Here is a 16,220-nt window from a genome sequence, read left to right on the forward strand (position 1 = left end):
AGTCATTGTGCTACTCCAGTTAGTGCAACAATATTAACAAAACACCGGTGCTACAGAAATAAGAATAGAGCAAATATAAAATTACAAAAACTAAAAATAAGATAGGAATACAGAATAGAAATTTTACAATTTTACAAAGTAATATAAGAATAGAGAATAAGTAGAATAAAAATAAAAATAGACTAAATATGAATACACACAAAATTACAGTATTAAGTGACTTTATGTATATCTGTGAACAATATTAACAATATGTATATCTATGAACCAAGTCTATATAAACATAGTGCAATTATATTTTGATAAATAGTGAATAAATATTGCATAAATATTACATATTTACTTGCTTTAACTGGCACTTAATGTGTTGGATGTCAAGCATCTACCAGAGGAAAGGCTGCAGATTCAGTCTCAGTCCTGACCCTGGTCCACTGTTCATGGTGGACGCTGTGGTTCAGGTCAAACCAGGTAACCTTTGGAACCCCTCCTATGTCTGTGTTTCAGGGAATCCTTGGATCTGGATTTGCTCTGAAAGTTCAAGAGCAGCACAGACAGAAACACTTTGAGAAGAGACGGAATCCTGCAGCTGGACTCATACAGGTAACCACTCACACCTGGGTGACTCCTCCAAACTGAGTGGGTTCATTCCAGGTATATGTTAGATAATTCAATGCTCACTGCTAATGCTAATACTAATGCTAAATAATGACTACTACAAGTTTTAGTGCAAAAAAATAAAATTATGCAAATATTCACATTTACAAACCACACACACACAAAAGATGTAAATAACCTGAAAAAAACTCAAATTTTTAAAGAAAAATGAGTCAAATTTTAACAATATTCTGTCTCAACTTATCATTTATACATGTGCTTTACAGATCAGATCAACAAAGGCACAAACATTGAGTAACAGGCAGAATATTGTTAAATTTTCTTCAATTTTCCCTTAATTTTCTTTAAACATTGTAGGTAGTTCATATTTGTTCAGGTTATTCACATTTTATTGTTAAAGGATAGTTTATAAATGTAAATATTTTCATTATTTAATGTTATTTTTTGCACTAAAACAAACTTTTTTTGACTTGTCATTATTTATAGACATAATGCATTATTTATTTCACATTAAACCAAGAAGAAAATATGTAGTCATTATTTATAGGTTATTATGTTATTAGTTTACTTAAGATCATATTGGTCTGTATGTGGAACCTGAACTAAAACCAGTTCAACATCCTTGACTGTTAATATCGTCAGTGTTATTTTTTCACTTGGAAATTCATCCCAGTAGCCGGATTGGAATCTTAGGGGCTGGTTTTGGTCCACCAGCCACGTGTTTGACACGCATGCGCTATTGGAAGGAAGAGTAGAGCTCTTATTCTGAAAATCTGTTGGTGGTTTGTCGATGTTTCTATAGTAACTGTAACAGGAAGTTGTCCTGCGTCTTGGTCTGTGTAGGCGGCCTGGAGAGTTTATGCCACCAACCTGACCCGGACTGATCTGACCTCAACCTGGGACTATTATGAGAGGACAGTGTCTGTTCCCATGTACAGGTGAGATTATATACCTGTCCCCCATCCTGTCCACCTACACGACTGTCCACCTATACACCTGTCCATTTACACGCCTGTCCACCTAGACGCATGTCCACCTACACACCTGTCCACCAATACACCTGTCCACCTACACACCTGTCCACCTATACACCTGTCCACCTACACACCTGTCCACCAATACACCTGTCCACCTACACACCTGTCCACCTATACACCTGTCCACCTACACACCTGTCCACCTACACACCTGTCCACCAATACACCTGTCCACCTATACACCTGTCCACCTATACACCTGTCCACCTACACACCTGTCCACCTATACACCTGTCCACCTACACACCTGTCCACCTATACACCTGTCCAGCTACACGCCTGTCCACCTATATGCCTGTCTACCTACACGCCTGTCCACCTACACGCCTGTCCACCTATACACCTGTCCAGCTACATGCCTGTCCACCTATATGCCTGTCTACCTACACGCCTGTCCACCTACACGCCTGTCCACCTACACACCTGTCCACCTACACGCCTGTCCACCTACACACCTGTCCACCTACACGTCTGTCCACCTATACACCTGTCCACCTATGCACCTGTCCACCTACACGCCTGTCCACCTACACACCTGTCCACCTACACGCCTGTCCACCTACACACCTGTCCACCTATACACCTGTCCACCTACACGCCTGTCCACCTACACACCTGTCCACCTATACACCTGTCCACCTACACGCCTGTCCACCTATACGCCTGTCCCCTACACACCTGTCCACCTATACACCTGTCCACCTGTCCACCTACACGCCTGTCCACCTACACACCTGTCCCACCTACACGCCTGTCCACCTACACGCCTGTCCACCTACACACCTGTCCACCTGCACACCTGTCCACCTACACACCTGTCCACCTACACACCTGTCCACCTGCACACCTGTCCACCTACACACCTGTCCACCTACACACCTGTCCACCTGCACACCTGCCCACCTACTCGCCTGTCTACCTACACACCTGTCCACCACATTGTGTTCAAAAGTGTTGATGAAGAAATCTGAAGCTTTAAGCATCTGACACACTGATTACTCATACAGAAACAGGTTGAGGCCTCGTCTCCATGGCAGCAGCAGCTGAAGTTCATAGGCACTGTAGTACTTAAAGACTTGACATGTCTCATGATTGTGAAACCACAACATCCAGGTTCTAGTCAGATCTTTTACTCTGTGGATTGATTTTTAATTTGTGTCATACATGAATCAAAGTGAATGATATTAGCTTTAACTTATTTTAGCCCCTAGCATCAATCAATATGAGTTTATGGGGTATTTTTAGAGTATTGTCAGGACTGTGCTTTGCCCTTTGTGATGGAAAACTGAAGCTGTTTTATCGCTGTGTTTGAAGCCACCAGACTCGATCTGTTCATCTGTTTTTGTGCAACTTTGGTGTTTAAACAGGTTTTAATTAAAAAACAAATAGATGGAAACAGTCACTCAGTGAAATAAATCACTGTTCTGAACATTGGAGTTTGGTACAGCAACCACAGTGTAAACAAGAAAAGCACTCAGAGAGCGCAGACCTCCGCCAAGGCAGATCAGTGGGCCCCCGGGCCCCTCCACCCCACCACCCCCAATCACCCCCAAAATTTAGTAATTTCTTCCTTGTGCCAGTATCAACATTTCATGAAATTTCATGAAAATTCGTCCATAACTTTTTGAGTTATCTTGCTAACAAACAAACAGGCACGCAAACCCACAAAGCAAAGCGATCACAATACCTCCTGGCGGAGGTAATAAGAGCATAAGTCGGAACAGTGTTATGAAGTAGAACGTGTAGCTCATATAATAATGTGCATTTATCTGTCTGTCCATCTGTCTGTCCAGGCTTATACCTCCTCTTAATCAGCTGGATTTACTGAGGAACCTGAAGAACAAATCTGGACTCTCATTCAGGTCAGTACAGCTAACTTTTTGAAGTTTTAAGAAAATGCTTACTTTGTCACTTAATGATCCTTTGTGTTGGTGTTCAGGAAGGACGTCCAGCCTGAACCATCTCCCAGGTCAGAGTCCAGCTCCTCTCAGATCCCTCCCCAGGTTCCTCTGGTCATTTGTGTGTATTTCATTTGTGAAGATACAGGACATTAAGACTCTGTTTGTCTCGTCTCTACAGTCAGAAGGTCAGCCTGAAGGAACGAGTCTTCTCTTCTCCTCGGAGTTCAGGAACAAAAGGGAAAGGTTCTCCTCAGCACGGTGGGTTTTGACTCCACAAGACATGTTGTACATCTTTTTTTTTTTTTAACTGTTAAAAAAGGACTTTAAACAGACAAAGTCACAAATTGATTTACAAGAACTAAAACAGGCACAAACTGAAATGAAAGGTTAAAATGCAGAAAAATAAAACTGCAGTGGAAAGTAACATACTGTCAATATTAAAAGTTAAAGTTAACGCAGTTGGACTTGAAGTGGACACAAAGAACCAGTGACCGGAATCACATTTATTTGGACCTGATTTCAACACCAAGCAAAACCTGAAAACATTTGAGCGTTGACACTTAGCTGATTTTGAACGCACCATGCTTTGGTGTGTAGAATGAGGAAGATTGCAGAGTTTACGAAGTGCACTTGAACACACCACATACATGCTTGGTGGTTCTCAAACCCTAGAAATGGTGCAGGAGGCAGTTAATCTGGAGAAATGGTTAAAATATACAAATTCCAACAATTGGTTTTACATCATTAAACATCATTGAAGTTAATGTGTGTACAGCTCCACTAAAACACCAGGGATAGAACTGTTTTCCCGACTCTGGGAACAATAAATCTACTCACAACAGAGTTTTATTTACACAGATTTGTACTGTCACAAATCACTGTTATCTCAGAGCACTTCACAAATTAAGGTGAGGTTGTTTTGATGTTATACAGTAAATGGTTGATCAGAAAACCTGCCCTTTGGTTGTAATCATTTAGAAACATTACATTGTTTCTTTCTCATCGGCTGATTGGTCATGAGCTTCTGTGAAGGCGATGTGTCCATCTTCATCTTTCCTGTCGTCTTCATTAGCAATTTCTTCACACAAATTCTCTGAAACTACTGGTTGGATTAATTTAAAAAAATTTTATGTATCTGCCGTGGGACAATGTCTACAAAGTTTGGTCACATTTTTGAGAAATTTAGATTTTTGAATTTTTTTTATGAATTTTTGAAATATTAAAACTGTGCCTTTACTTATAATGGTCCATATTTGGATGGCTTATAACTTGTAAATGGTTACAGATATCAACATAGTTTCTACTGATCACTGATAGGAAGTCCTATATGGACTTTGACTGAAGTAGTTGAGTTCTCCTCCAAAGTACCACCCACTTCTACTAGGAGACTTCCTGGATCAAGATCACAGGACACTAACATAGAGACAGAACCTGACAACCTCACAAATTCAAATGGGGATTGATTCAGATAGAACATGACGCCAACATACAGGGACATTGGAACTATTTTTGTATTTCCATGTAATGCCGACTTTGTTTTGGATGAATGCAAGGTCATATGCAGGCCCTCAGACCAGTCACCTCCATCTGATGACATTAAATCTTGGTTTGTGTTGTCGGCCACTGAGATGCAGCAGTAATTCCTCTTCCCTTTGTAGTGCTTCCTACTGTTGGTCCTGGTGTCGGTCCTGGTGTTTCTCCTCCGGTGGGTCCTGGTGTGGGTCCAGGAGTTCCTGTGGTTCCTGGAGGTCCGGGGGTCCCTGGGGGGGTCCAGGCCCTGCGGCGGTCTCCCAGCATGGAGCCCAGTTTGGAGGAGAGCCCCAGTAAGGGTTCCAAAGAGCTGGAGCTTCGGAGAGCGCAGCAGGTCCAGGCAGGCCTTCAGGATCGCGGAGCCGCATCCCGCCAGAACTCTGAAGGTAGGAGGGGCCAGGATCAGCCCTCGGTCTGTAAGTCTGGTTTCTGACAGAACGACATGCAGTTCTAATAACACATTCATATCCTCCACATACAGACATGTATACATGACATAGACCGGTGCAAATATTTACGTCTGTATTAACACATTTAGTAAAAATATCTAAAAAACATCATAAAAACAACATAAAATCTCTTCTTGTATTCAGCTTTTAAAGCAGGGGTCACCAACCCTGGTCCTCGAGAGCTACTATCCTGCATGTTTTAGATGTATCCCTCTTCCAGCACACCTGATGGTCGTTATCAGGCTTCTGCAGAGCTTGATGATAGGCTTATCCTTAAAATTAGGTATATTGGAAGAGGGATATATCTAAAACATGCATGATAGTAGCTCTCGAGGACCAGGGTTGGTGACCCCTGTTTTGAAGCTTCTATATGTTGTAGTTTCACTTTCAAATCTTAAAAAATGACCTAAACGTATCTTTAGTGTTGATAATAAAGATCTGTGAAGTTCTTCCAAAGATGCTGATGTACTGGATCATAGAGATATGAAGTACATTTATTTCCAGCGGTGGGCTGGAGATTTATGTGACCACTAGAGGAGTAGTGAGTCACTCTACCAGTCTATCAAGGTGAGGAAAATGAACACCTTGGGCCTTAAACCGAAGCATGAGAAAGTGACCAGATGAGATGAGAACCATTACAAAACAACTTTTATAGTGGATGAAAGTGAGTCAGTGATAAAAGCTGAAGCACTGAGGTTGTTTTCGCCACTGGACACAGCTGTTTGATGCTGAAATATCAGCATTCTTCTACATGGGTGAGTTTGATTCTGAGGCTTATGAAGGTATAAACTTATTATGGGATGTTCTTATCTACGCTCAGTTGCTGTTTGTTGATCCACAATAAAATGTGACAGACTGTGGCATATTGATACATAATGTAATAAAAGTATTTTTGATTTCACAAGATTTTTAAAATGTACCTCTGAAGAAAGTAATGGATATTGTTCAGCATCTAGTTACTATTCAGTAGTAACAGAACAAGATGTGAATGACAGCTTTATTCCTGTCAAATTTACTGTTTTCAACAATCTTGAGGGCCATTTTAGATTTAGATTTCTGAAATTACAATATGTATGTGAACACATCATGCTTTGCTGCACAGAATGAAATAGATCACATGTTATGTGTCTGAAACTCTAGAAATGGTGCAGGAGGAAATGAATGAGTAGAGATGGTTGAAATCTATAATTCCAGAAATCTATTGGAAGAATGAAACTGGTATGGAATGTAACTCATATTTAACTGCTCAGTTTACCTGGTTTTGATTCTGTTATTTTGTGTCCTGATTGGCATAAATGCTTGCAGCGGGTCCATGTTGTGTGCTGAACTGTGGGTGTCTCTGCAAAAACAACAACGAATAGTTTAATTAGTAATAATAGTTTAAAATTAATAACCAGTTTGTTAATATAAACTGTGAGTTTCTGTTTGCAATTAGAAACACATGAAAATAAACCAAACAGACAAGACAAGTGACAGATGCATTTCCACTACATGTACTGTGCATCAGAACAGTTAGGAGGTGAGGAGATGAGGAGGAATGGGGACAGTCTGAGAGGACAACGGAGGCTCCAAAAGAAACTAGACTGGACACAACTGGTTTTAAATGGATTTAACTGGTTTTAAATGGATTGGTATCTTCACGCCTGTGCTAAAATAAACTTTTTTTGCTTCCAGTCTTTTTGCTAAGCTAGGCTAACAGTTTGCCTTTTCTTGCAGCTTTATACTAAACTAAGCTAAAAATTTGCCTTTTCCTCCAGTCTTTATGCTAAGTTAAACTAATCGCTTGCCTTTACTTCTAGCTTTGTGCAAACTTAAGCTAATGGTTTGCCTTTCCTCCAGTCTTCATGCTAAGCTGGGCTGAGAGTTATCTTTGTAGCCTGTCTTCAAGCTAAGATAAGGATTATATTTGTATCCAGTCTTTGTGCTAAGCTAGGCTAAGGCATTTACCTCAAGTCTTTATATTGGACTAAGCTGTTTGCTTTTAGTTCCAGTCAGTATGCTAAACTGAGCTTATAATTTGCCTTTTCCTGCAGTCTTTATGCTAACCTGGGTTAACACTTTTCCTTTGTCTCTAGTCTTTATGTGAAGCAAAATTAAGAGTTTGCCTTTTCTTAGTGTCTTCAAGCTAAATTAAGCTAATAATTTACATTTTCATCCAATAGCTAAGCTAGGCTAACACTGTACCTTTACCCCCAGACTTTGTGCTGAACTAAGGTAACAGCTTTCTTTTGCTTCCAGCCCTTGCGCTAAGCTAAGAGTTTGCTTTTGCCCTCAGTTTTGTACTACGCTATGCTAACTGACTGTCTTTGTCTTTGGTCTTTTTACTAATCATAGCAGTTTACCTTTGCTTTTGGTCTTTATGCTAAGCTAACCCTTTGCCTTTGCTCCCACTCTTTGTGCTAAGCTGAGCTAACAGTGTAGCTTTGCCTTTGGTCTTTCTGCTAAGCTAAACTACACTTTGTCTTTGCTTCAAGTCTTTACACTAAACGGATGGCAACAGTTTGCTTTTGCGTCTCATCTTGTGCCAAGTTAATGGTTTGCTTTTGCTTCTGGTCTTTATGCTAAGCTAGGCTAACACTCTGCCTTTGTTTTGCATTATTGGTGCATTTTTTTCCCCTGAGATGAATATAATGGCAGTGGCGATGAAGACGATGACCTTGATGGTGACCGGTGTTTGTTGGTTAGGGAGCCTCACGGTGTCCTCTCTCCTTTGTGTCCTCCTCCTCCTCCTGTAGTGCTTATAGATGCAGGATGAAGAGTTCAGACAGAAGAGCTCACCAGGTCGCACACACCACACAAACACACCAACACACAGGTCGATCATACAGTTTAATAACGGCGGCCTGACCTGTCACCTGACGTCACCAACTTGGAGCAAAAAACGTTTGATCTCGTTGTGAGTTGTGCCATCAGGTGGATATGAATACTCAAAAGATTATTTTACAATTAAAACTTTAATCTTATCAAACAGCAAAAACCAAAACCAAAACATATTATCTATAATCTTACTGCATTAGTTACGTCAACACATAGTGCAGTTTACATTAGTGATTATTCATAACCACCATGTTTTCTGCCTCTGTTTTAGTTCATTAGATTTGGTGAACAGTAATAATCCCAGAGTGAGGACGGAGACTGTTGTTGATGCTTATTGGTGTTGATGGTTGTCGTCATCGTCTCTGTAGAGGCCAGCCCCCGGGTGAAGACATGGCCGATGACAACAAGAGCTGCCACTGTGAGTTTGTCCCCCAGGATTTGACCCCGGGGTTAAAGGTCACCATCCGAGCCATCTGGTACGGACTGTTTCCTCTGAATCTACACTAAAACTCAAATTTGTTTTCTTTTGATCTGCTCATCATTCATCGCTTTACTCACCTTTTCTTTGTTTATTACTATGCACTAAATCATTCTGCTTTTATTCACATTAGTTTTTTTTTTTATTTATTTGTGCTCACCCCAGGGTCAAAGGTCACCATCAGCTGTTGGGTAAGACCAGTCAGTCTGACGTCCAGTTAGGATGAGCCTCATTGTTTTCTGTTGTTTCACTACTTTCTGTTGTTGTTTGGTAAGACAGTTTTTTTTAATTATTGTACTTGTTTTTATTGTTCTTATTGTCATATGAAACACAAAGTCCATCCTCTCTGAAGTCTATGGTTTTACATTTCACAACCTCAATACACTCCATCGTTCAGTAGTTTGTAGATCCACCTTCAGCAGCAAAAACCTGCAGCGACTGTTTTCTGTTTAACTTTATCTGTCATCGTTGTGGAGGATTTTGGCCCAGTCCTTACAACGCAGCTTCAGTTCATTGAAGCTTGAATGCATTTGTTTATGCTCATCTCTTTGAGGTCTTTTACTGGGCCTTTGCAACATCTTGATTCTTTTCTTTCGTTGGTGTACTTGGGATCGTTGTCCTGTTCTACAACCTGGACTTGGCCAAGCTTTAGCTGTCGGGACAGATGTACATGTGACTCTGGAACACTCTGGTCTTCAGAAGAGTTCAAGGTCAACTCAGTGACTGAAAGGTGGCCAAAACCTGTAAAACAACCCAATCGACTACCCTACTAATGTACTTACAGGTGGTTGAGGTGTTTGTGCTGATGCGTTGTGTTTGGTTTCGTGCATTATGCTCAGACATGTCCACTTTGGTCTCATGTCCAGAGGACGTTCTTCCATGGGTCTTATGATCTGTTCAGATGAAAGTCTGCAATTGTAAGGCATGTTGGGTTCAGGTTTAAAACTTGAACCAGTCTTCCGACGATTGAAAAAGCTGTACTAGTTCAGTTTTTTTATCTGGGTGTCTAGAAAGGCGCTATATAAATCCAATCCATTATTATTATTATTATCTCACCGGCCGAACGGGCGGCTGTGAGATGCTGTGACGGTGCTGTGTCTGGCATCGTTTTTGTTGTTGTTGCGTTCGTCGTTGTTGCCCTCATCGTTGTTGTCATCGCATTCATTGTCATCGTCGTTGTAAATTTTCTTGGACATCCACTGAGAAGATCAGCAGCTGTCTTGAATGTTTTCCACTTGTCATTAATCTTTCTTGCTGTAGAATGATGGACTTCATGGCCTAATCCCAATTCACCTCTTGGCTCTCCCCCTTACCCCTCCATTTTGCACGTTCACATGAAGGGGTACGGGTGTACCGTTTTTCAATGAGTCGGAGGGGAAGGGCTAAGGGGGAGGGCTGTTTTGCCCTCAAAATGGAGATTTTTCAGGACCACACTACAAACGGAGGGGTATGAGAAATCTCCCATAATTCTGTTTGAATCATCGGCAAGATGGAGGTAAACACCTCAAAAAAGTGCAGCAGTGTGATGAAAGAAACACACAAATTTACGTATTTTCTTCATAAACAACCTAATAATTTGATCGTCCATTTAAAGCTATACTGTATGATGTGGCATTTTTACACTTTTCTTTTGTCATCTTAAAATGCTCCTAATAAGTGTGTGTCAAACTAAAATGTAAAAGAAATCCACCAGGTATTGAAAGTCAAAAATGTTTAATTCTCATATATGCTCATATTCTGATAAAATGAAATCCATTTTTATTCAGTCCGAGTGAAATAATTGGCCGAACCTGGCTGAGCCTCCTGTCAATCATCCATTACAGCCGTCCAGCATCCGATCCGTTATCGCTGATTCCGCATCTGATATGTGTACCTCTGAATCTGACGTTTCACTTGTGCTGCTCCTCCTGTCACTGACCACAGTCTCCTGTCTAGGATGTGTATGGATAGAATTCAAATGCACATGTGGAAGGAGAAAAACTGATTTATTAACAGAAACAACAACTAAGGGGAACAAACAGGAGTCCGATGAATGAAGGATGGAGATAAAAGTCCAGAAGTCTGGTGTACTGGACTCCACAGACAGGTCTGCACAAAGCTCAGCTTTTATAACTGCAGGACTCATACACGTACATGTACTTGGTGTCACACAAATTAGGATTATGTAGTGATAAATGTATGGACTATGAAACTTCAAATGTCCATGGAAAATTTGTCGAGGCCGTGCATTCACAGTGCACATGCCCATCGCCTGGGCTGAGGGAGGGGTCCGCGGACACACCGAAGCGAATCGGACTTCCACCTCTGCCTCCACCGCATGCATCAGGTGAGAGGAGGAGAGCGTCAGAGCTCAGGCAGGGGGAAGCGGGCAGGGCTTTGGAGGGAGGCGGGTTGTTCATGTTCAAATTTTTACTAAGTGCTGTGAGAAATGCCACATCGGTAGGTATAGCTTTAACGCTGTTTCAATGTGTTATAGACTGCATTTCTGTGGTTTGCAGTTGATAGCCGTAAAAAGATGCCCAAAGCCCATGCAACAGAGATGATTACAGCTGCTGACAGCATGGTGAATTCTTTTGGAAACAAAGTTATTGCATCTGTTTATAGCGGCATCGATGACTGCTGATGACATAACAGGGCTCAAAGGGTTGTCTCATTTCACAGGGGAATGTTTCAACCCCTACCCCATGCAACTCCGTTTCAAGGGGGTAGTGCCAAGGGGTAGACATAAGGGGGAGGTCCAAAGGGTAGATTGAGATTGGGCCCATATAGTTCGGAAAAGGCCTTAGACCTTTTCCAGATTGATGGGCAGTTTGGCCTCTTTGGTGTTGTGTTAACAAACATGTGAAAACTCCAGAAAGGATCAAATTACTGCTTTTCTAGAGGTGGGTACACTCGCTGGTGATCGATAAAGCAACAGTATTTGCGTTACGGCTCCTGGATGATACTTATCCGCTTTATTCCCATGGATGTTGCAGAGGTGTATGAGGGTTTCAGGCACTGCTTCTCCATTTGTGATTAATTCTTGTCACATAAATAATGACAAGGTGGAATCTGTTGTGTTTTTTGTTCTGATATGTAAAACCATAGAATTAGAGGATGCTCTTTGTTTTTCATATGACTATAGATCAGTCATTTTCAGTCTCATACTTTGACTCATCGGTCTTTTCATGATATTTTATGGGTTTGGGACTGAAAAGTGATCATGATGTTCCTCAAAGAATATCTGTTTCGTTTTTTGTTGTTATTCTTCACGAACAGTAGTTAATTGATAAAATAATGATCATATTCAATAACGAATAAATTAAATAAAATTAAAATAATCAGGTGACGAAAACCAACTGTGGTAAACCACAGAATCTAGACTCGAGTGTCGTCCATTGAAGTGAAATGCAGATCTATTAAAACACAGTAACTTCCCTTTAATTGACACATTTGTCTGATAGTGTTTAAATACTAAACCTTAAAATATGCAAGAATGTTTCCTTGAAATTCCACTTTCATTCTTCCTTTATTGGTGTACCACCCTTAATTCAAAACAGATAAAAGTTTCTCTCTCAGTAAATTAAAGAATAAAACTGAGATTAGAGGCTTTAGACTTACGCGGTTCATCCATGGAACATTCATCAGACTCTTCAATAATCACAGGTACTCAGACGTTGGTCCAGTAGGTTCATCCGTCCACCCTGTCTCTCCAACCCAGTCCAGAATCCTGATTTATTCTCTATCTGTGAAAACGAGGCTACATTGAACCACCAGCAGGGCCGTCTTAACAGCATTATGGGCCCCTGGGCAGAGCAGTGTACTGGGGCCCCTGCAACAAGTACTCAAAGGAATTATTATTCACTTGAAAGCAGTGGTCTTTAGGATGTCATTTTCCATGCACATAAGTCAAAGCCAGTTCAAATGATGCTGCCCATTGTACTACAAGACAGATTTTTTTACAACTTTCAGTCCTGAAAAAGAATGTTCTCCCATACAGTTGGTCACCATCATGCACATGAACACTCGGAGTGACATTTCAACATTCAGGAATACAGATTTCAAATTGTTGGAAATTATTTTTCTGTACAAATTCTTGTACAATTTTTTTTAGGATCTTTTAAAACTTATTGAAAAATGTTAGTTCAAAATTTTAAAAAAAAATTTGTAAAATGATTTTAAAAATTTCAGTACAAAATAATGAAATCTTTATAAAATGCTAGAAAAATTCCAGTACAAAACATTTGAGTACAAAAAAAAAAAAAAAAAATTTAAAATAATTGAAAAAAGCAGAGAAGAACTTAAATTCACAATTAGTGAAGTAACTATAGCCCTTTGATGGGTATGTATCATATATGATACAAGGTGCATTGAAGGGTTAACATACACAGATTAGCATGGGGCCCCTATGGCCGCGGGGCCCATGGAGAAGTGCCCATCAGGCCCATGCGTTAAGACGGCGCTGTCCAGCAGTGTAATACTCCATATCAGTCCCTCTCAGATTGGAAGAAAATGTCATTTGGTTTTAACAGTTAGAGAATAGGAGATTTAATATGTAAAACCAGAACCAGAGTTTGTGGTTTAGTCAAAGACACTGATGAAGATGAAGATCATTCTCTACTGCATTAGCACTGTATATTACATATTTTTAATTAAAGTGTTTATTTATTTAATAAAAAAATTATCTGAATCTAGTTTCTCATAAATTCAAAATTTCTTGAAATCCTGGATGGTGTTCGGGTGTTGGATACCCAGGCTCAGCAGGGGTCAGAGGTCACAGCTGACTGGTGTTGTGTCTCCCTCAGCATCATGCGCTTTATGGTGTCAAAGAGGAAGTTTAAGGAGAGTCTGCGACCATACGATGTGATGGACGTGATTGAACAGTATTCAGCAGGACACCTGGATATGTTGGCCCGCATCAAGAACCTGCAGTCCAGGTGAGACCAGAACCGCTACAGCAGTGCACCTGACATACAGGGGACCCACAGGTTCAGCAGAGCTCAGAGGCCAGAGGTTGACTCTTTGTCTCCTGATTGGCAGAGTGGATCAGATTGTTGGCAGAGGAACACCAATAGCTGATAAGGACCGTCCTAAAACAGCCAATGAGGAGCTGCCAGAGGACCCCAGTATGATGGGACGCCTGGGGAAGGTGGAGAAACAGGTGAGTGCTGAACATCTTACCCTCATCCCCCATCAGATCTGAACCTAATGTTGCTGGTCTCCCTAACCCGTTTCAGTTCTGACCCTGAACCTTCTGTGTCTTCAGGTTCTTTCCATGGAGAGAAAGTTGGACTTCTTGGTGAACATTTACATCCAGCGAATGGGGATCCCTCAGGCCGAGACCGACGCCTACTTTGGATCCAAGGAACCAGATCCGGCACCGCCATACCACAGTCCTGTAGACCAGCTGGAAAAGAGCCAGTCCATCTCCAAGATCCTACAGTCAGTCTCCTCTAATGGCAAATACCTTTAACAGTATTATAAACCAAACCCAGATCCAAGCTTAGTTTACAGAATGTAATGCAGCAGCTGTGTAAACTCCATGACTGACTTTACTTTATTGTCGTTAACTGTTGTTTACATGTTGTTTCTTTGTCGCCATGCAGGGTTTTACCTGGCGAACATGTGGAAAAGCCTCGTTTTGTGACAAAGATGGTTCGGTCCAGCAGCTCCACCGGACACCGAAACTACAACGCACCAACTTGCCCACCCTCCACCTCCTGGCAGCCAATCAGCTCCCAGCTCCACCAGCAAGCCCCAGCCCCTCACCCTCGTAGCCATGGCAACACTCCAAGCCCAGTGGGCGATGGATCACTGGTTCGACTCCCCCCTCCTCCCGCTGGAGAAAGGCATGGTGGGAACCGATCGCATCGACACAGTGCTGCAGAGCGAGGGGGGATGGAGCGGCCAGAGGGGGGCGGGGCTGGAGGAGGAGGGGGAGGAGCCGGAGGAGAGGAAGGGAAACCCGACAGTGACACGTCAATCTCCATCCCATCGGTCGACCACGAAGAGCTGGAGCGCTCCTTCAGCGGCTTCTCCATCTCACAGTCCAGAGAGAACCTGGACTTCCTCAACAACAGTTACTACCCCTCAGGCCGAGGGGGTGGAGCTGGGGGCGGGGCAGGTGGCTCGGCCCGCTGCGCATCTGTCCGGCCTTATATCGCTGAGGGTGAGTCTGACTCCGACTCAGAGCTCTGTGCTCCCTCACCACACTCGGACCGGGCCTGGACCGGAACCAAGTAGAGCAGAACCAGCAAGAGGAGGCGAAATATTCAAACACCAGCCAGAGTTAAAGGAATGCACCTGGAGTGAAGCATCATGGGACACGTTTTCTACATGTGAATGTTAAAACCTGTGCAGTGAATGTTTGTCTCAGTAGCCGTGTTTCCATAGAACCGGGGCATTGGAGCCAAACTGGTGCAGTAACGCAAAATGAAAATTCCATAAAAGTGATTTGTAGTGAATAATCTGTGGTTTGGTCTGAAGATGGCACTCTGCTTATTAAATCTGATGTCATGACTATTATGAAAATCATTTCTGCAGCTGAGACTTCAACAGTAGCAGAATCTGTAAACTTTGTTACAGTAGTTTTTGTGAGGTACCAGTTTGCAGAAAGCATTAATTTAACTCAGATGAGGGTAAATTTGCATTGCTGAACATCTGTTCTGTCTTCTGTGTGGATCTTTAAAATGTTTCTATGTTGACTGCAATGATGGCAGATGATCACTATGAATAGAACCATACAGAAAAATCCAGACTTGAAACATAAGTGGATTCTTTATCATTTCTACCCACATCTGTGTGTTTCAGTCGGAGGCTTAATCTACACACAAGATCAGATCAATAAATAGTCTGCATTCTGTCTGTTCCTCTGAACTGGATGACACCAAAAAGCCTAAACACCTGGTATACGCACCAACATCAGTCTGCACCAAACTTTTGTTTTTCTTAATGTATTTTAGAATTGTAACTTATCACCCTCATCCATTTCCTCTTTGATAAAAATCACAACTGAAACCATTCTCTGTTACAGATTGGAAACAGAATCTCAAGCAGTCCTGGAAACCAATTTAATAAGCAGACCAAAGTAGAGGTTCCAAATCAGAAGCTAAACCAGTTAGTTACCAACTGCCAAAGATATGAGAATTTTACAACTATCACAACTTTAAAATGACTGCTTTGTTGATACTTCTATCCATGTTTTTACACTTAATTAGAATATCTGCAGTGCAAACCACTGCTCAGACATGGAATATATGTGCACTACATCATGACATATTCACAAAAGGTGTTTCCACCTCAGGTAAACATATTTTAAATCCTTTTAAATCTTATTCTCATAGTAATCTCCACATTTTCTAATGCGATTCTTCAAAAAAAAATACGGGAATGGAAACACGCTACTGTCACCTGA

The 16,220-nt window shown here is 41.6% G+C and overlaps 1 protein-coding gene and 1 long non-coding RNA gene across 2 annotated transcripts in view; one reads left to right on the top strand and one right to left on the bottom strand.

Annotated features, from left to right (window-relative positions):
* kcnq2b (potassium voltage-gated channel, KQT-like subfamily, member 2b) overlaps positions 1-15,441 on the top strand; it is a 23,977-nt gene extending 8,536 nt beyond the window's left edge. Inside the window, 14 exon segments of the mRNA XM_030134142.1 lie at positions 505-600; positions 1,459-1,553; positions 3,446-3,514; positions 3,592-3,621; positions 3,732-3,811; positions 5,302-5,381; positions 5,383-5,437; positions 5,440-5,469; positions 6,142-6,144; positions 8,720-8,825; positions 13,612-13,743; positions 13,847-13,967; positions 14,073-14,248; positions 14,413-15,441. Coding sequence (XP_029990002.1) covers positions 505-600; positions 1,459-1,553; positions 3,446-3,514; positions 3,592-3,621; positions 3,732-3,811; positions 5,302-5,381; positions 5,383-5,437; positions 5,440-5,469; positions 6,142-6,144; positions 8,720-8,825; positions 13,612-13,743; positions 13,847-13,967; positions 14,073-14,248; positions 14,413-15,049 — 1,710 coding nt within the window. The 3' untranslated portion in view covers positions 15,050-15,441.
* LOC115419401 (uncharacterized) lies at positions 551-12,646 on the bottom strand. The gene is made up of 4 exons (XR_003935434.1): positions 12,581-12,646; positions 4,858-4,863; positions 2,548-2,555; positions 551-560 (listed from the first exon to the last, which is right to left on the bottom strand). It is a non-coding gene; the product is annotated as an uncharacterized LOC115419401 (long non-coding RNA).
* Positions 15,442-16,220: the final 779 nt, after the last annotated feature.

This window comes from Sphaeramia orbicularis, chromosome 5 (genome assembly GCF_902148855.1).
Source record: "Sphaeramia orbicularis chromosome 5, fSphaOr1.1, whole genome shotgun sequence".
In the NCBI taxonomy this organism is placed as follows: Eukaryota; Metazoa; Chordata; class Actinopteri; order Kurtiformes; family Apogonidae; genus Sphaeramia; species Sphaeramia orbicularis.